The 20,577-nt window shown below is 35.8% G+C and overlaps 1 protein-coding gene across 1 annotated transcript in view; it reads right to left on the reverse strand.

Moving 5' to 3' along the window:
* The window catches only part of SPHKAP (SPHK1 interactor, AKAP domain containing), a 118,213-nt gene that overhangs the window by 34,295 nt on the left and 63,341 nt on the right, over nt 1-20,577 (reverse strand). The window contains exon 3 of the mRNA XM_059927547.1: nt 14-73. Coding sequence (XP_059783530.1) covers nt 14-73 — 60 coding nt within the window. The remainder of the gene's footprint in view (nt 1-13; nt 74-20,577) is intronic.

Consider the following 20,577-nt stretch of genomic DNA (forward strand, 5'->3'; position numbering starts at 1 on the left):
CTCCCAGTGCTACCTGCTGCAGGTGCTCTGTACTGCATGCGTCCTTGTTCACATCCAGGTTCACAAAGCACACCTGGGAAAGAGGGCAAATAGTGTCAATTAAGTGAAAATCATGACAGTCATTTTTGAAGAAAGCAGGAATTAGTTTGGGGCAAATGATTAGAGAGTCGTACATATTTTGTACAGTTGATCTGGCCTAGAAACATCCATCTTACCTTTGGGCGTGTGCACCCAATTCCTACTCGTAGTTCCAACTGATCCCACCAAATGCCCTCTGTCTTTCATGGCCCGACAAACAAAACAAAGCCCCTTTGTATAGAACCAGTGTAACAGTCCCAAGAAAATCTTCAGGTTTATAAAGTGTTGTCAAATCTCATGAAATAGGAAAAAGACTTGTAATACTCTCAACCTCTGTTTATAATTGCAACAAACACTTCTTGTTATTTCCCTCTTTCCTCTTATTTCCTGCTCCCTTTCTCCACCCACTTTTCATATCATGTACAATCAATGGATTTCTCTGTCTCATTGTTTTAGTTAATTTTAATGTATTTCATCTTGTTGTAGTGTTTGCCTCTTCTGTAGTTATCTTAAACAAGTGTCTGAATAAGTAAGAGTATGAAAACAACAGCTACAAGATTAAATAATAATTCAGAGCAACAGTAAAAGAATTGTACAATTTAAACACATCACATAGATTAAACAAACCACCATGGGCATTCAGATGGGAATGGTGAGAAGAAAGTTTTAAGAAAATTTGCAAAGAGACAAGATACGTTATTGAGAGATGAATAGGATTTTGGTGGGTAAGGAAAGAGGCTGACGTCCCTGGGAGGTCAGATAGTATGAGTAATATTTGGAAGTAGGAAAGTGCAATGCCCTGTAAAGAAGCAGGGAGAGAGTCTGGTTGCAGCAAAGTCCTGGAGAAAGAAAAGTGTTAGAAATAAGGTCTTGGAAGGTTCATGTTAAATGAGATCATGCAAATGAGGTTTTACAATATTTTACTAAAAATCATTCAAAGGTTTTTATTCCTAACATGCCGATTTGATGATACAAAACTGGATGAGAACATTAATTATCTGGGTATTTAGTCAGACGTTTGGACTTAAGTAGATGCCTGCAAGGATATGGGGGCTTCTGATTTCAGTTAGTCGTTTGAGGTCATGGTTTCTTATAGTCCATTCTTTTTCTTTTTGAGGGAAAAAGAACCATAATTGAAAGATTTTGGGAAAGGCCTTAAAAATTAAAATAGTTATTTATTGCTGAAGTGTAAAGATCACTACTGTCTTCATCCCAAGTATTAGGAGATTTCTTCAAGTTTCCTGGGCTCAAAATATCTTTGCAGTGCATCCTACAGTATTTGCTTCTTAAGAGTAACTCGATGGGCATTTGGGGCAAAGAAGGGCATGAAATGCCACCCTCACTCTCATTCAGAGGTTCTCTTCTTTTGGGTTAATAAGATGGGTAAACAGGGAGGATTCAGGCCTGAGTCCTTCTGCAGACAATGCAAATGGAAACATAAATAGTAGGTGATGCTTGGAAGGGGTTCATGATCTAGAGGAGTTTGAGAATATTCATATAATGATAGTTACTTTGCCCTTGGAAAATTGGTTCAGTATCCATTAGTACTCAGGGACTTTTCTTTACATGCAGCTGGGATGACAGTTATTGAATTGATTAGACAATTTTCCATTCACCTTAAAGAAAGGTGCATTACCTGGCCCCTGGGCATCACAAAGCTCTATTATCTTATTTCCCAGTGGGAGAGGGCAAAGCAGAGAGACCAAAGAAAAGCATCTATAATAACCATTTATCTGCCTTCCAATATTGTCTTTAGTTTCTGAAGATGAACAATTTTTCATTAATTTTCTGCTACAATGTGAAACTCTACCTATATTTGGAGGAAACGCTCCATATTTGCTAGCTGGGCCAAGACCAAAACAAAGCAAGACATAAACCAACCACTTGCTTATATTTAGTCCATATATATTTCTGCATCTCGGTGGTAGGGGAGGTTTTTAGGGCCTGATGTACATCCAATTTTAGGAGACGTCCCTTTTGAAAAAGAATGATGAAATTCAAAATTCTAAATTAGATGTGAAAGTGAATATTTATTTATTTAGAAGGAGAAAAGAAAACACAAAAAAATCTCAAATTTAAAAAGACTGACAATAGAAAGCCCAGAGATAAACCCACATACATATGGTCACCTTATCTTTGATAAAGGAGGCAAGAATATACAATGGAGAAAAGACAGCCCTTCAATAAGTGGTGCTGGGAAAACTGGACAGCTACATGTAAAAGAATGAAATTAGAACACTCCCTAACACCATACACAAAAATAAACTCAAAATGGATTAAAGACCTAAATGTAAGGTCAGACACTATCAAACTCTTAGAGGAAAACATAGGCAGAACACTCTATAACATAAATCACAGCAAGATCCTTTTTGACCCACCTCCTAAAGCAATGGAAATAAAAACAAAAATAAACAAATGGGACCTAATGAAACTTAAAAGCTTCTGCACAGCAAAGGAAACCATAAACAAGACGAAAAGACAACCCTCAGAATGGGAGAAAATATTTGCCAATGAAGCAACTGACAAAGAATTAAACTCCAAAATTTACAAGCAGCTCATGCAGCTCAATATCAAAAAAAAAAAAAAAAACCCAATCCAAAAATGGGCAGAAGACCTAAACAGACATTTCTCCAAAGAAGATATACAGATTGCCAACAAACACATGAAAGAATGCTCAACATCATTAATCATTAGAGAAATGCAAATCAAAACTACAATGTGATATCATCTCACACTGGTCAAAATGGCCATCATCAAAAAATCTACAAACAATAAATGCTGGAGAGGGTGTGGAGAAAAGGGAACCCTCATACGCTGTTGGTGGGAATGTAAATTGATACAGCCACTATGGAGAACAGGATGGAGGTTCCTTAAAAAACTAAAAATAGAACTACCATACGACCCAGCAATCCCACTACTGGGCATATACCCTGAGAAAACCATAATTCAAAAAGAGTCATGGACCCCAATGTTCATTGCAGCTCCATTTACAATAGCCAGGACATGGAAGCAACCTAAGTGTCCATCGACAGATGAATGGATAAAGAAGATGTGGCACATATATACAATGGAATATTACTCAGCCATAAAAAGGAATGAAATTGAGTTATCTGTAGTTAGGTGGATGGACCTAGAGTCTGTCATAAAGAGTGAAGTAAGTCAGAAAGAGAAAAACAAATACCGTATGCTAACACATATATATGGAATCTAAAAAAAGAAAAAAGAAAAGTGGTCATGAAGAACCTGGGGGCAAGATGGGAATAAAGATGTAGACCTACTAGAAAATGGACTTGAGGACACGGGGAGGGGGAAGGGCAAGCTGGGACAAAGTGAGAGAGTGGTAGTGTATATATGGACCTATATACACTACCAAATGTAAAATAGATAGCTAGTGGGAAGCAGTCGCATAGCACAGGGAGATCAGCTCAGTGCTTTGTGACCACCTACAGGGGTGGGATAGGGAGGGTGGGAGGGAGGGAGACGCAAGAGCGAAGAGATATGGGGATATATGTATATGTATAACAGATTCACTTCATTATAAAGCAGAAACTAACACACCATTGTAAAGCAATTATACTCCAATAAAAACGTTAAAAAAAATTGTAAAGCTACTATACCCCAATAAAAATTTAATTAAAAAAGAAAAATAAAAAAATAAAAAGACTGACAAATGCCACAAACATGAGAACTTTCAGAAAAATGATATTTTAATTAATAAGCTGCCCGGTGCACCTCCATGATACTTTTTCTCTACATTTTTGGTTCCATACTCTGATCATCTCTTCATATAAAAGCAGTTTTATGACATCATTTTCTCTAAAGAGAATAGAAAGATAATTCAGTCTTTAATACTGTTGATTTAAGTTTTTTCAACTTCACAAACTTTTATTAATAATATACATTTTCCAGGTGTTGTCAAATTTAGTGAGAAACCACTACATAATTTCTTTCATATATGGCTTGTTATATATTCATTAATTTTAATACCATTACAAGTTTGTGCTCTACAAACATAAAAATTTGGATAAATTCTCTTTTGTTTGATTCCAATTAATAAAGAAAGAAAAAGTTCATGGTTCATTTATAACTTTCAATGCTGTATTATCCAATTTCCCACCAGGAAAGGACTTCTGTGTTTTCTAGGCACCAAAGAGAACCCAATCTTGTATTTATAATTTTACATGTTTGGTGACTGCAAGAGTTCTCCACAGACTAGCTTCTGGCACATAAAACCTTGTTTTCCCTTCACTATTTTATGTTTCTGGTATTGGGGATGGTAGGACAGCTCATATTGTGAAACCGTCTCTGATCTAAAATCTTCATGCCGCAATGTCTGGCTGAGTCCATGATGGGAGCATTCAGGAAGCCATTCCTACATGTGGATGGCTAGCAGTCCCTTAACTATACATGAAAGTGATCTCAAGCAACATAAATATGTCGCCTGTAAACGCTAATCTACTCAAGTCCCCTTAAGCTAGACCGCACACATGTCTGTCGTCACTCTGATAACCCTCCACATGAGAAGAGATAAGATGTAGTGAGAGTCTGAATGGAAAGACACAATTGCAGTTAAAATGTCTTCACTTTGAAAATCACACAAACATACAACCATGTGAGTACCTGGGAGTGGGTTCTATGCAACCTAGGAGCCCTGAATTTTAAGCTTTGATGGTTTTACAGTAAGTGCCCTTCATGGTGAAATGGTCTCTGTGGTGAGAATGCTCTTAGCTTGTGCTCACTGTCTATGACCGTGGGCTGTTTACTCGAGATTTAGCCATCTTCCGTTGCTGAACTCCAAGTGGAGAGTATAAGACAAGACTCTGTCGAGAAGGGCTGGGGAATGGTGGGTATGGGGTAGCGGTTGTGTAGGTTGATGAGGGCACTAAGCGTCCTACATCTCTGAGGTTTATGGCTTGGTGTCAGGTGTTGAGAAGACAAAAAGGTATTTTTCTTGCTCTCAGGGAGTTATGGTCTGCCGAAGGCAGAACACATCCCTAAAACAATGAACATGAAGTGCTAGAGAAGTGACAGGCCTGTGTGATGGTGAAGGAAGTTGGGAAAAGGGGACCCATCACAAATGGCATCTCAGAGAAGCTGGATTTGAAGTAAGCTTGGAAGACAGGCAGGACACATTTAAAAGCAGAAGAGGGAAAATGAACACAAACAGTGCGTGGATGCTTTTTCCCCTGATCAGCACCTGCTGAGTAACGGTAAGAGGCTCTGTTTTAAGCACAAGCTGAGGAGAGGGAGAAGACAGAGGCTGTGAAGTCCAAGGCAAGAGACGCTTCCTTAAGAAACTCCAGGGTGAGATCAAAGTGGGTGGACAAAATGCCTTTCTTTCTGCACAATAAAAGACTCTGGTAATAATAGCAGACTTTTAAAAGAGTCAAATGAAAGAGGAAGTCATAATTTTGTGATACAGTTCCTGTGCAGTAAGAATTGAGGGAGACCTATGGGTTAGAGTTAGGTATTTCCTTTATTACAAATGAGGCCGCCACTTCCATGTTATTACAGGAGGATATAAGGAAACTTGGTAATGGGAAGTTAAAATTTCTAGAGGCTTAGGGTGAGTGTTATGTGTGATTAAAATATTAAAGCCTGGGAGACTATTCATTACGGTTTAATGGGCTGAGTATTGAAAGGGGTCCCTCAGGGTCTGGAAAGAGCACTGCAGGCAGGGAGGTTGAGGCTGTATGTCTGAGACATCAGCCAATTAGGAATAAGACGTAATTACTCTGCGTTGACTCTTTGTCTCAATCTGGAGTGATGTTATTGAGTTATCTGTAAAATGCCTGAATGTGCAAATCCAAATATGTCAAATGATACAGGGAAAGATTTTTTTTTTAAAGTAGGCATGTTTGCTTAATTACCTTTGTTTTTAAACACAGTTCATTTCCTTCAGCCTTGACTAGATTATTAGCTCATGAGGGCAGGTCCTGGTCATTACTGTATTCTTGGTGCTTAGCATAGCTTGGCATTTGATAGATGCTCAATAAATCCTTGCTGATAAATGTACATGCATAAATGAAGGGAAAGCACTGTCACAGGTGATAGGTGTAATAATTGTTATTTTAAATAAATATTTTCCTTATTTATTACATAGTTTTCTTCCAACAAGTATGCAAGGGATTAAATAGAGAAGTTATCAGAGAATTAACTGGGCTAATATTAATCCAGCGATTGATATTGTTTAAAGTGCTTAGATTGGCTTCTTTATCCCATGAATAAGGATTTGCTAAAAAAATAGAAATAGGCAAAAAGTTGAGAACCATAATTGGTAATAAATGCACATAAAAGATATTAACATTTTTCTTGGACTGAAAGCTCCTTTCTCTTCATATAAAATACATTCCACCCTGTGTCTGCACACGCCCTTGTTCAGAGCATCTGCAAACATATTCAGCCGTAGCAGATGAAAACACAACATCATCACCGAGAGAACACAAATATCTCTTTTCTTGCCTAAAGGCTAATTTTGTGGTTGTCCATAACTTTTAAATTCAAAGCCTCTCTTCTGTCATTATTATGGTTTTAAAATGAAACGTTATAGGAATAAGAATCACTGAGAAAATGATGCCACTTTATGATTTTGACTTTTAAATAATCTAATAAAATATTCTTCAAAGGTATTCATAAACAGTTAACCTTTTAATGTTTGTAGGCAATACATTGTTTTCTCTGTTTAGTTTTTATAGATTATTTAGTCAAGCAATCTCAATTGTTTATTTTACCTATAAGTCTAGTTTCATAAATGGAGGACCACGTAGACCTGTTTAAAAATAAAATTTTACTATGACGGTTTATTAGATAGTGATATAAGATATATTTTGGTAAAAGACTACTATGAGAAAGAGGTTAACCTTAAACCCTATTAAAATAAGAAAAAATAATTTTAAGTGGATTGTAATTCATAACAACTTTTGTAAGTTAATTGTATTTAATAGTTTTATTTCAATACAAATTAAGTCAAACGAAAACAATACTAATACGTAACGTAAAAAATTCATGTTTGACTCTTTGAATTGACCCACAGAAAAAGAACTGGTGATGATTGTCAGGCTCAAACTTATATTGTATGTGGACAGTTTTATTTTATCATGTGTTCATTTCAGTCAACATTTTGGATTGTTCAGATAGTCAAATGCAACAATCGAGAAATGCCATTGCATAACACACTCACTAAAGGCAAATCCTGTGCAAAAGGATATATGACAATGGAGTTTTAGCCCAGGATGTGGGACCTTTGATTTTCTTTCCCGGGTATGTTTTCATCTCTCCTGAATTCAGCTGAAATCTGTTAAGGAAATCATTCTTATGGAGATCCTGCTTAGAAAATGTTAAAAAACATGAGTCAAATTGCCTTTGGCATCTAGGCATTTGAATGTTTACAATGACCAAATATATACTTATGCATTATCTTAGAAGAAACACAATTCCTTATTTCTGCAGCTTCTAACAATGCAGCCATCTGGCCATGTAGCAATGATAAGATTTCTTAATTTGGTGGTATTAAAATGCTGATCCACAAACCTTTCGAAGTAAAAATTGCTTCCTTTCTTCCCCCAACCAAAAGTCTTCAGCGAGATTCAGGATCCAGGACCAAAAGCATCTTTTAAAGAATATGGCTTTTTCCCTATTAGTACTTTAGGCTGACGATAACTAAAATGGCAATTTGTACATCAATGTTGTTATGTCACAGAGCTGTCAGACATTTTGGAACACACTTGACTATTTGGAATGATACTGCATTGGTATCCAGTTATTATTGCTTTGAAATGATTGAAGCAATCACACAAAATACGAAGTTTTATTTACACTTGAGACAGTCAAACCTTTCTGCTTTTTTCATTGTCAATATTTTTTAAAAATAACTTTGAAATGCTGTTTGGGGGTAGCTATTCAAGCAGTTTGTAATAAGAGACACAGGAAAAGGCATAGAGATTTCTGAACAGTGACAGATATTTTAACTAGCCATACCTCAAGCCAATTTTATTGCTAACCTAAAAAATAAATTAAAAATAAGGATGCTACTCAAGATTAATTGTTTATTTTCCCACAATTTTTGTTGTTTTAAAAGACATTTCTTTTGGCACAAGAGGATAAACTTATATGCAATATCTGATATACATTTACCAGGTAAAGAACACATGGTATTTATTTTAAATTTCCATTTTAAAGATACTCTTTATTGAGATATAATTCATATACCATATGACTTACCCATTTAAAGTGTATGCTTCTATGTTTTTTTAAAAATTTTATTTATTTATTTTTGGCTGTGTTGGGTCTTCGTTGCTGCACACGGGCTTTCTCTAGTTGTGGCGAGAGGGGGCTACTCTTCGTTGCAGTGCACAGGCTTCTCATTGCAGTGGCTTCTCTTGTCGTGGAGCATGTGCTCTAGGCCCATGGGCTTCAGTAGTTGTGGCACGGGGGCTCCGGTAGTTGTGGCTCATGGGCTCTAGAGCACAGGCTCAGTAGTTGTGGCGCACAGGCTTAGCTGCTCCTCGGCATGTGGGATCTTCCCAGACCAGGGATTGAACCTGTGTCCCCTGCATTGGCAGGTGGATTCTTAACCACTGTGCCACCAGGGAAGTCTCACTTCTATAGTTTTTAATATATTCACAGAGTTGTGCAACCATCACCACAATAAATTTTAGAATATTTTTATCATCCACAAAAGAAAATGTATTATTAGCAGTCAATCTCTATTTCTCCCCAAATACCCTCTCTCTAGCCCTAGACAACCACTCATCTACTTTCTATTTCTATATATTTGCCTATTTTGGACATTTAGTGTAACAAGCATCATGTGTTTTAGAAACAAAATATATATTTTTTGGTGACTGATCAACATAATGTTTTTAAAGTCCATTCATGTCATAGTATGTAAAAATAGTTTGTTTTTTATTGTTGAATAATATTCCATTGTGTGTATATATACATATATATACATATATATATTGCATTTTATTTATTAATTTATCAGTTTATGGATATTTGGGTTGTTTCCAAGGAAATATTAATTTTTCACAATCTCCCCTGGTAACTGAGGATTTGGGAATCATAAGATAAGATGATTTTTGACTGTAATTTTTTCATCTCTCATCTTGGCGATGAGAGCTTTCTCCTGTCACGTCTTCCTAATAAAAAGGGGTGATCTTAAGGAAAAATGATGCCCAAAGATGGTGGGGGCAGGGATGAGTCAAATTTCCATTAGAACAAGGTTTATCTGGAAGTTTTATCTTTTTTGTATGTCAAATTGAAAGGAAAAAGAATACATTAGACTTGGCTCCATCTTACTTACTTCTTCGCTCACAGATTATTAATACATAAAGAGCTGAGATACATTCCTAAACTCTCAAGAGTCATGCCCTGGGATAATGCAGGCAAAGAAGAGTCAAATGCTGATCAACTATCAAGTAGATGAATTATTATAGACAATCTCGGTTGATGGTGGGGTATCTTCTACTCATCAGCACACTTCTGTTTTCTTTCTGATCAAGATGATATCTCAAGTCTTCGCTTTGCCTACTGTAATTAAGCCAAGTTTCAGAGAGTCACACAGCAATCACTAGCATGTTTAATAGGGAAAATCTTTTTTTTCTGGGGTACATGGAGCATGTGTCGGGGAGGGGAGTAGTCAGAGGATTTATGTCTTCTGATAGATGAACAGCACCTCAGGAGGTGGTAGATGAGATATGTTTGCTGATCCTAAAACATGTCTAGAACATGAAATTCTTACCTGTTATCAAGTTAAATATGACGGTTCTACACATCTCACTCTTCAAAATTCGTTGTGCTCAAACAGCTGTTTTTTTGTTTAATAAGTTCTTACCACTCTCTTGGATGCCTTCAGTTCAAAAGGTTAACTCTACTTAATCTGGATAAGCATCCTCTAGCAAAAGAATGATTGAGGGAGCAGGGCAGTCCCTGAATCATGGAAGCCAGGAATAACCCAGATCCTCAAAGTCTATGAACAGCCATAATAAAAGAACTAACAACAAAGAACTGAAGAAATAAGTAAGCTATGCAGCAGAGAGCCACCTAATTTTCAAAGCTTTCAAAATAATCCTGTTTTCATGTAGAGGACACAGTCATTGTTCAGAATATTAAAATTTTATAGGTTTCACCAAATAGCAATGGAGGAAATCCCAGACACAGTAAATGGGACAATATGCTCCCCATATCTGCCTGGACCATTCTCTCATCTTTGAGGCACAGTAGTGCAGAAATGACAGGAGGATGTGCTCTGCCTACAGACAAGATTAGTTTCAAATCCTGGCTTCACCCCTTACCAGTTTGTAGTCTTAATAAACCATGGAAAAAATGGGGATAATAAAATATATCTGCTTTGCAGAATTTCTGTGAAGATTAGATGAAATACAAAATAAACAATATCAGAGCAAACTGGATGACACTTTATTGCTTTCTGTGTTATAGTCTGTAAGGGTGAACTATTTGAAATTGTTGCTCTTTAATTTTATTCATACAAAAATATTTCATAAGGTCTAACCTAAATAACCTAAATAATTTGAGGTAGAATATTTATAAAAAACAGCTATTTATGAGTGTAAAGCAATTAAAATTTGGTTCCTTGCATGTAGCTACTTCCTCTGCTACCCAAATCTTATTTACTTGGTATAAATATTTGTTTTAGTTCAATTATGTAAACATTATTTATTGATGAAAAACATTAAATTATTTTTTCTAAACCTTTATTTCTTATGTTTGGAGCCAAATATATACAAGTACAGTGTGTTACCTTATTTTTCAGGGCTATAAAACATTTAATTAAGAAATGCCTTCATTCTTGACACAGCAACAGTCAGCTCTACCCACCACCAGAGCCTCCCATCAAGCCTCTTAGATAGCCTCAACCACCAGAGGGCAGACAACAGAAGCAAGAAAAACTATAATCCTGCAGCCTGTGGACCAAAAACCACAGTTACAGAAAGATAGAGAAGATGAAAAGGCAGAGGGCTATGTCCCAGATGAAGGAACAAGATAAAACCCCAGAAAAACAACTAAATGAAGTGGAGATAGGCAACCTTCCAGAAAAAGAATTCAGAATAATGATAGTGAAGATGATCCAGGACCTCGGAATAAGAATGGAGGCAAAGATTGAGAAGATGCAAGAAATGATTAACAAAGACCTAGAAGAATTAAAGAACAAACAAACAGAGATGACCAATACAATAACTGAAATGAAAACTACACTAGAAGGAATCAATAGCAGAATAACTGAGGCAGAAGAACGGATAAGTGACCTGGAAGACAGAATGATGGAATTCACTGCTGCAGAACAGAATAAAGAAAAAAGAATGAAAAGAAATGAAGACAGCCTAAGAGACCTCTGGGACAACATTAAACGCAACAACATTCGCATTATAGGGGTCCCAGAAGGAGAAGAGAGAGAGAAAGGACCAGAGAAAATATTTGAAGAGATTATAGTCGAAAACTTCCCTAACATGGGAAAGGAAATAGCCACCCAGGTCCAGGAAGCGCAGAGAGTCCCATACAGGATAAACCCAAGGAGAAACACGCCGAGACACATAGTAATCAAAGTGGCAAAAATTAAAGACAAAGAAAAATTATTGAAAGCAGCAAGGGAAAAACGACAAATAACATACAAGGGAACTCCCATAAGGTTAACAGCTGATTTCTCAGCAGAAACTCTGCAAGCCAGAAGGGAGTGGCATGATATACTTAAAGTGATGAAAGGGAAGAACCTACAACCAAGATTACTCTACCCGGCAAGGATCTCATTTAGATTTGATGGAGAAATCAAAAGCTTTACAGACAAGCAAAAGCTAAGAGAATTCAGCACCACCAAACCAGCTCTACAACAAATGCTAAAGGAACTTCTCTAAGTGGGAAACACAAGAGAAGAAAAGGACCTACAAAAACAAACCCAAAACAATTAAGAAAATGGTCATAGGAACATACATATCGATTATTACCTTAAACGTGAATGGATTAAATGCCCCAACCAAAAGACATAGACTGGCTGAATGGATACAAAAACAAGACCCATATATATGCTGTCTACAAGAGACCCACTTTAGACCTAGGGACACATACAGACTGAAAGTGAGGGGATGGAAAAAGATATTCCATGCAAATGGAAATCAAAAGAAAGCTGGAGTAGCTATACTCATATCAGATAAAATAGACTTTAAAATAAAGAATGTTACAAGAGACAAGGAAGGACACTACATAATGATCCAGGGATCAATCCAAGAAGAAGATATAACAATTATAAATATATATGCACCCAACATAGGAGCACCTCAATACATAAGGCAACTGCTAACAGCTATAAAAGAGGAAATCGACAGTAACACAATAATAGTGGGGGACTTTAACACCTCACTTACACCAATGGACAGATCATCCAAAATGAAAATAAATAAGGAAACAGAAGCTTTAAATGACACAATAGACCAGATAGATTTAATTGATATATATCGGACATTCCATCCAAAAACAGCAGATTACACATTCTTCTCAAGTGCGCACGGAACATTCTCCAAGATAGATCACATCTTGGGTCACAAATCAAGCCTCAGTAAATTTAAGAAAATTGAAATCATATCAAGCATCTTTTCTGACCCCAACGCTATGAGATTAGAAATGAATTACAGGGAAAAAAACGTAAAAAGGACAAACACATGGAGGCTAAACAATACGTTACTAAATAACCAAGAGATCACTGAAGAAATCAAAGAGGAAATCAAAAAATACCTAGAGACAAATGACAATGAAAACACAACGACCCAAAACCTATGGGATGCAGCAAAAGCAGTTCTAAGAGGGAAGTTTATAGCTATACAAGCCTACCTAAAGAAACAAGAAAAAGCTCAAGTAAACAATCTAACCTTACACTTAAAGAAACTAGAGAAAGAAGAACAAACAAAACCCAAAGTTAGCAGAAGGAAAGAAATCATAAAGATCAGAGCAGAAATAAATGAAATAGAAACAAAGAAAACAATAGCAAAGATCAATAAAACTAAAAGTTGGTTCTTTGAGAAGATAAACAAAATTGATAAGCCATTAGCCAGACTCATCAAGAAAAAGAGGGAGAGGACTCAAATCAATAAAATCAGAAATGAAAAAGGAGAAGTTACAACAGACACTGCAGAAATACAAAGCATCCTAAGAGACTACTACAAGCAACTTTATGCCAATAAAATGGACAACCTGGAAGAAATGGACAAATTCTTAGAAAGGTATAACCTTCCAAGACTGAACCAGGAAGAAATAGAAAATATGAACAGACCAATCACAAGTAATGAAATTGAAACTGTGATTAAAAATCTTCCAACAAACAAAAGTCCAGGACCAGACGGCTTCACAGGTGAATTCTATCAAACATTTAGAGAAGAGCTAACACCCATCCTTCTCAAACTCTTCCAAAAAATTGCAGAGGAAGGAACACTCCCAAACTCATTCTATGAGGCCACCATCACCCTGATACCAAAACCAGACAAAGACACTACAAAAAAAGAAAATTACAGACCAATATCACTGATGAATATAGATGCAAAAATCCTCAACAAAATACTAGCAAAGAGAATCCAACAACACATTAAAAGGATCATACACCACGATCAAGTGGGATTTATCCCAGGGATGCAAGGATTCTTCAATATACGCAAATCAATCAATGTGATACACCATATTAACAAATTGAAGAATAAAAACCATATGATCATCTCAATAGATGCAGAAAAAGCTTTTGACAAAATTCAACACCCATTTCTGATAAAAACTCTCCAGAAAGTGGGCATAGAGGGAACCTACCTCAACATAATAAAGGCCATATATGACAAACCCACGGCAAACATCATTCTCAATGGTGAAAAACTGAAAGCATTTCCTCTAAGATCAGGAACGAGACAAGGATGTCCACTCTCACCACTATTATTCAACATAGTTTTGGAAGTCCTAGCCACGGCAATCAGAGAAGAAAAAGAAATAAAAGGAATACAAATTGGAAAAGAAGAAGTAAAACTGTCACTGTTTGCGGATGACATGATACTATACATAGAGAATCCTAAAACTGCCACCAGAAAACTGCTAGAGCTAATTAATGAATATGGTAAAGTTTCAGGATACAAAATTAATGCACAGAAATCTCTTGCATTCCTATACACTAATGATGAAAAATCTGAAAGAGAAATTATGGAAACACTCCCATTTACCATTGCAACAAAAAGAATAAAATACCTAGGAATAAACCTACCTAGGGAGACAAAAGACCTGTATGCAGAAAACTATAAGACACTGATGAAAGAAATTAAAGATGATACCAACAGATGGAGAGATATACCATGTTCTTGGATTGGAAGAATCAACATTGTGAAAATGAGTATACTACCCAAAGCCATCTACAGATTCAATGCAATCCCTATCAAATTACCAATGGCATTTTTTACTGAGCTAGAACAAATCATCTTAAAATTTGTATGGAGACACAAAAGACCCCGAATAGGCAAAGCAGTCTTGAGGCAAAAAAATGGAGCTGGAGGAATCAGACTCCCTGACTTCAGACTATACTACAAAGCTACAGTAATCAAGACAATATGGTACTGGCACAAAAACAGAAACATAGATCAATGGAACAAGATAGAAAGCCCAGACATTAACCCACGCACCTATGGTCAACTAATCTATGACAAAGGAGGCAAAGATATACAATGGAGAAAAGACAGTCTCCTCAATAAGTGGTGCTGGGAAAACTGGACAGCTACATGTAAAAGAATGAAATTAGAATACTCCCTAACACCATACACAAAAATAAACTCAAAATGGATTAGAGACCTAAATATAAGACTGGACACCATAAAACTCTTAGAGGAAAACATAGGAAGAACACTCTTTGACATAAATCACAGCAAGATCTTTTTTGATCCACCTCCTAGAGTAATGGAAATAAAAACAAAAATAAACAAGTGGGACCTAATGAAACTTCAAAGCTTTTGCACAGCAAAGGAAACCATAAACAAGACGAAAAGACAACGCTCAGAATGGGAGAAAATATTTGCAAATGAATTAACGGACAAAGGATTAATCTCCAAAATATATAAACAGCTCATTCAGCTCAATATCAAAGAAACAAACACCCCAATCCAAAAATGGGCAGAAGACCTAAATAGACATTTCTCCAAAGAAGACATACAGATGGCCACGAAGCACATGAAAAGATGCTCAACATCACTAATTATTAGAGAAATGCAAATCAAAACTACAATGAGGTATCACCTCACTCCTGTTAGAATGGGCATCATCAGAAAATCTACAAACAACAAATGCTGGAGAGGGTGTGGTGAAAAGGGAACCCTCTTGCACTGTTGGTGGGAATGTAAATTGATACAGCCACTATGGAGAACAATATGGAGGTTCCTTAAAAAACTAAAAATAGAATTACCATATGACCCAGCAATCCCACTACTGGGCATATACCCAGAGAAAACCGTAATTCAAAAAGACACATGCACCCGAATGTTCATTGCAGCACTATTTACAATAGCCAGGTCATGGAAGCAACCTAAATGCCCATCAACAGACGAATGGATAAAGAAGATGTGGTACATATATACAATGGAATATTACTCAGCCATAAAAAGGAACGAAAGTGAGTCATTTGTTGAGACGTGGATGGATCTAGAGACTGTCATACAGAGTGAAGTAAGTCAGAAAGAGAAAAACAAATATCGTATATTAATGCATGTATGCGGAACCTAGAAAAATGGTACAGATGAGCCAGTTTGCAGGGCAGAAGTTGAGACACAGATGTAGAGAATGGACATATGGACACCAAGGGGGGAAAACTGCGGTGGGGTGGGGATGGTGGTGTGCTGAATTGGGCGATTGGGATTGACATGTATACACTGATGTGTATAAAACTGATGCCTAATAAGAACCTGCAGTATAAAAAAACAAACAAAACAACTAACACTAAACTTTCATTGGGTTATTTGTATGGAAATATGTTAATATAAATGTTTCAGACATTACATGAAATTTCTAAAAATCTTATATTTGTATTTGTATGGAAATATGTATGGAAATATGTTAATATAAATGTTTCAGACATTACATGAAATTTGTAAAAATCATATTTGTATTTGTATGGAAATATGTATGGAAATATGTTAATATAAATGTTTCAGACATTACATGAAATTACTAAAAAAAAAAAAAAAAAAAAAAAAAAAAAAGAAATGCCTTCATTCTTGTTCCCAGAGGTGTTTATGACTTAATTCATCTAAATACCTGCAACTGTTATGGGTGATGTTGTTATCATGTGTCAGAAAACAAGTAGATGATTGCAACAGACGTGAAATAGGGAACCATTTCATGAATATGAAAGTAAAAAAAATTATAATTTACAGCAGAAATGTAGACATGTTAAAAACATGAACCACTGCTTAATCATCATCGCTTATTTAGTTCCTTAATAAGAATAGTGCCGTTTGAGAGAACTTATAGATCTGGAGAGAAAACAGCTTCTATTCTTAGATATAAAGATCTTTAATGAGAATGAGTAAACACAAACTTTTACACATACAGATCAACCATTTGAAGCCAATGCATGATTTCAATTTCTCAGTACAGCGTATAAAAGGATACATGGTTAGCTTTATTTTAAAACATTTAAAAAGTCAGTTGAGAATGTGCTTTTCATCAGTATTGAAGCATTAATCAGTTAATTGACAAAAATCTTCCTCCAGGCATGATGAGACAGTTCACCTTTGACTATGGCATTAGGATGAAATGCTATAGATTTGAATTGCATATTGAAATATTGCATGGTTTTAAATTTTGTAGAATTTTATGTTTTAACTCTTCAACTAAACTTCATAAAATTATTTCTCATTTTTCACCTTTAAAGTAATAAAGTTACCTTTTTCCTCTTCTTAAAGTCATACATATTTGCACAAAGCAAATGTAAAAAGTGTAGAAATTGATGTTTGTAGTCTTAGTAGCTCAATTATTTTAGAGTAGATGAAAGGCAATTTAAACACTTAAAATCACTGGGAATAAATGATAGTGAACCTAATTTTAAAATGCAAATAATTAAACCAAACTAATAAATAACTCCAAACTTTACCTCTCCAAGATATTTCAGGAATACTTGAGCAAACACTTATACCTCTTCAATAACTGAGATGCTGCAATTCCATTGGCATACGTAAAATGTATGAAAAACAAAAACTCAATAGTAGCTGTTAAACTTACATCCTGATTGACGCTACACAGGGAAGTGAAGTGATAAGTTAGATAATTTAGTCCTCAAATCAAGCTGCTAATGGGACAACAGTACTTTTTCTTCTTTTGAAAAGAGCTGTCTGGATTGACCATCTACATTGATGAAAGGCATCAGAAAGTGGTTTTCAGTTCTACTTCATTGGGTCTCTAAGAACCACTTTATTTGGCCTGCTCTGTATCTACATATGAAGTCATTAGGTCCAGGCACGTATCTGAATTACCGCTCCCAATAGCTTGGATTCCTGGAGCCCTTCAGAGACTCATTAATGTAAAATGTTCTAACAGACTGGCAAGTGCTTAGATGTAATTTGCTTTTCAAATAAGTGACCATTAAAGTCAAGCCTTTGAAAACTGGAATTCTGAAGTCTGTCATTTCCACACAATGAATAATTAGATAGTCAGATAAAGCAATTAGAAACAAACAAAAAATTTGAGAGAGAATACCTATTGTTCTGAAAAAGATAAAAACTAGTCTTTCACATTTGTTTCCTTTGACAATGATTCTGATTAATTACAAAAATATCCATGTTTCAAATAGACTTTCTGCCTGATGAACACTGTTTTTTGTTTGTTTTTGTCTTTGTTGGTAAAACTGACATATATCCTGATTTCTGGCTCAGTTTCCAATTTGCTTCCTTGAACTTTTTTCATTTAAGTCAATGGTTTTTGGAAAAATGGCCTTTGTAATGAGGTGTTCAAGTTAGCTCTGGCTATTAACAAGATTTGGCAAATCTCTGCACTTAAGCTTTGATTATGGAATCAAGTGTTTGAAATAGGTGACTCAGAAGCTCTTCAAACACTTTATATCCTCTAACCACTCCAGAAATCATTGACAGCAACAGAGCAGGAAAGTGTTTTTTGTTTTGTTTTGTTTTTAAGCTTCATATTTCAATGTTTCTGACTTCAATCATGGAGAATTAAAAAAAATATATCATTATAGTTTCCTGTCTGAGATCCCAGATGTCAGCTTTCAATTGAAGGATACTATGAATTGCTTACTTTTACCCTTTGGAAAGCCTCAAAAAGACCCCCATCTCTGTGCAAGAGGAGCTAACACCATCTGGGCAAGGACAGCTTGAGCCTTGACTTTTGTTCCTTTGTAATGTACAAACCTCATCATTATACCATGTCTGTTGCCAGCTAACATTTTCCCACTTGAAAGGAAAGCAGAATAGAGCATAAAAATATTCTTGGGCTTCAAATTGGTCTTGTCAAATAAATTTTTATTTTACTAGGAGTAAATAAATAAAAATTGGAATTCTAAGTTGAAAAATCATTTCACTGAAAAATCTGAAAACATTGTTCTGATGTCTTCTATCAATCGCTTCCAACATTGCTGTTGAACAGTGTTATGATGTTCTGATTCTTTATCCTGCTAGTGTGGCTTATTTATCTTATTAGAAGACATGATAATCCTCTTTGTTCCTGGTATTCTAAAACTTCATGATGTTAAGACTGGGTGTGGATCTTTTTCCCCCCTGGCATTAGCCTATTCTCTGAACTCCCTTAAGCAAAATACTCAAGTCTTTCACATCTGAGAAATTGTCTTATGTTTTGATTATTCTGTCTCCTCTACTTTCTGTGTTTTCACTCTACCACTTCCATTAGTTGAATACTGGATTTCTTGAATTGATCTTCAGACTTTTTATTTCCTCTTTTTTTTTTTTTTTTGCATTTCTGTTCTCCTTTCTGGAAGATTCTCTTGAATTTATCTTCCAACACTTTTACATTGAATTTTTAAATTTCAACTCTCACAACTTAAATCTCCAATCTCCCCCTCTTTTTATCATTGCTTAAAAGAAAAGGTCTTGTTCTTGTTTTGCACTGTTTTTCTTATTTGATGATAAACATTCTAGGTGTTTACTTATTTATTTATGGAGGGATTACCTTTGTTCTTACACCTTTGTTTATTTCTTTTGAGTCCTGCTTGTCTATTTTATTGCTCTTTCATGTTAGAAGATTTTAAAAATCTCTGTCTTCTGTTGTACATTTTATACTTAAGAGTGATGAACTAAAACACTGATTGGAAACCCCTGAGTGCTGCTTGTTAATTAGTGGATTTCTCTGTAGGTTGATTGGATGGGGCCAATCATATCTTTGGAAGACCTGCTTACTATCAGAATGTTTAGGTTTTTGTCCTGCAATCCATCTATTTCTCCAAAGAGGAATTCTTCAATTTATTGCTTGGGGTGTGGGTGTTACAGTTCTGGTTTCCTGTATTCTTGCACCTTGGTGGCACAAGGGGTTGGAAGGAGTGTCATATCACTTAGTGTATGGACTTCTACTTAAACTCAGTTTTCAATACTGTGATTTTCCCTTGTATTTGTCTGGAGCCTGGCTTATTGTCACTACGGAATAAACATTCAGTTCCATCAATTTATTGAAAACCTATTGGATGAGTACCTACTATGTTAGGTACCGGGAGTGTGATGGACAAAATCCTCTTGCTGAGACGGAAGGGATGGTGGTCTCTTGTATAGGACCAGAGAAGGAGTTCAGAGTTCTAACTCTTCTTTACACAGACTGTCAATGAACATTCTTATTTTCAGCCCCTCTGCCTACTTGTCTCTACCATGTTTATTACCTAATTTCTAATTGCTAAATTATTTCCCTGATTTAAAAATGAGAATTGACTTGGTGTTCTCCTCTGAAGTCTTGGTGTTCAGCATTCTTAGTTCTCCTACAGTCAATTTGGTTTTTATTTTCTGAAAACTTGGCATATCTCACCTATTGTTCCATTGTCTGTCCTTTTGGCTTTATACTTCTTTTATTCTACTTTCATTTAAGTGTGGTTTTAGGAGGGAGATAAATCCATGTATTTAATCATCTATGTTTAATGGAAGCATTCCAGACACCTCTTTCCATTAAAGACAAAGTTTCTCCAGAACTGAATTTTGGTGCCAGCTATTAAAACCAATAAAATTTTCTTCAATTATTGCATTGAGGTGATTGCTTTGGCAGCAATGGGGAGAAAGAAATACAAAGGAAATCACTGGATGCAGGCAGTAAAAGTGGCCAAGGTAACAGAATGGAAGGGAGTAAAGAGGCGTTTCAGAGACAGCCTGGAGAAAATGACGACTACATGGGTGTGACTGAGGGAGAAGTGGCAAAAAAAGTTCCTATTGACGTTTTTGTTTTTACCCTGAGTTATTTGGATAATAATAATGCCTTTCAGGTAAAATACATAAAAGGTTAAAGAACAAGGTATTTTCTTTGGAGGAGAGG

This window comes from Balaenoptera ricei, chromosome 7 (genome assembly GCF_028023285.1).
Source record: "Balaenoptera ricei isolate mBalRic1 chromosome 7, mBalRic1.hap2, whole genome shotgun sequence".
In the NCBI taxonomy this organism is placed as follows: domain Eukaryota; kingdom Metazoa; phylum Chordata; class Mammalia; order Artiodactyla; family Balaenopteridae; genus Balaenoptera; species Balaenoptera ricei.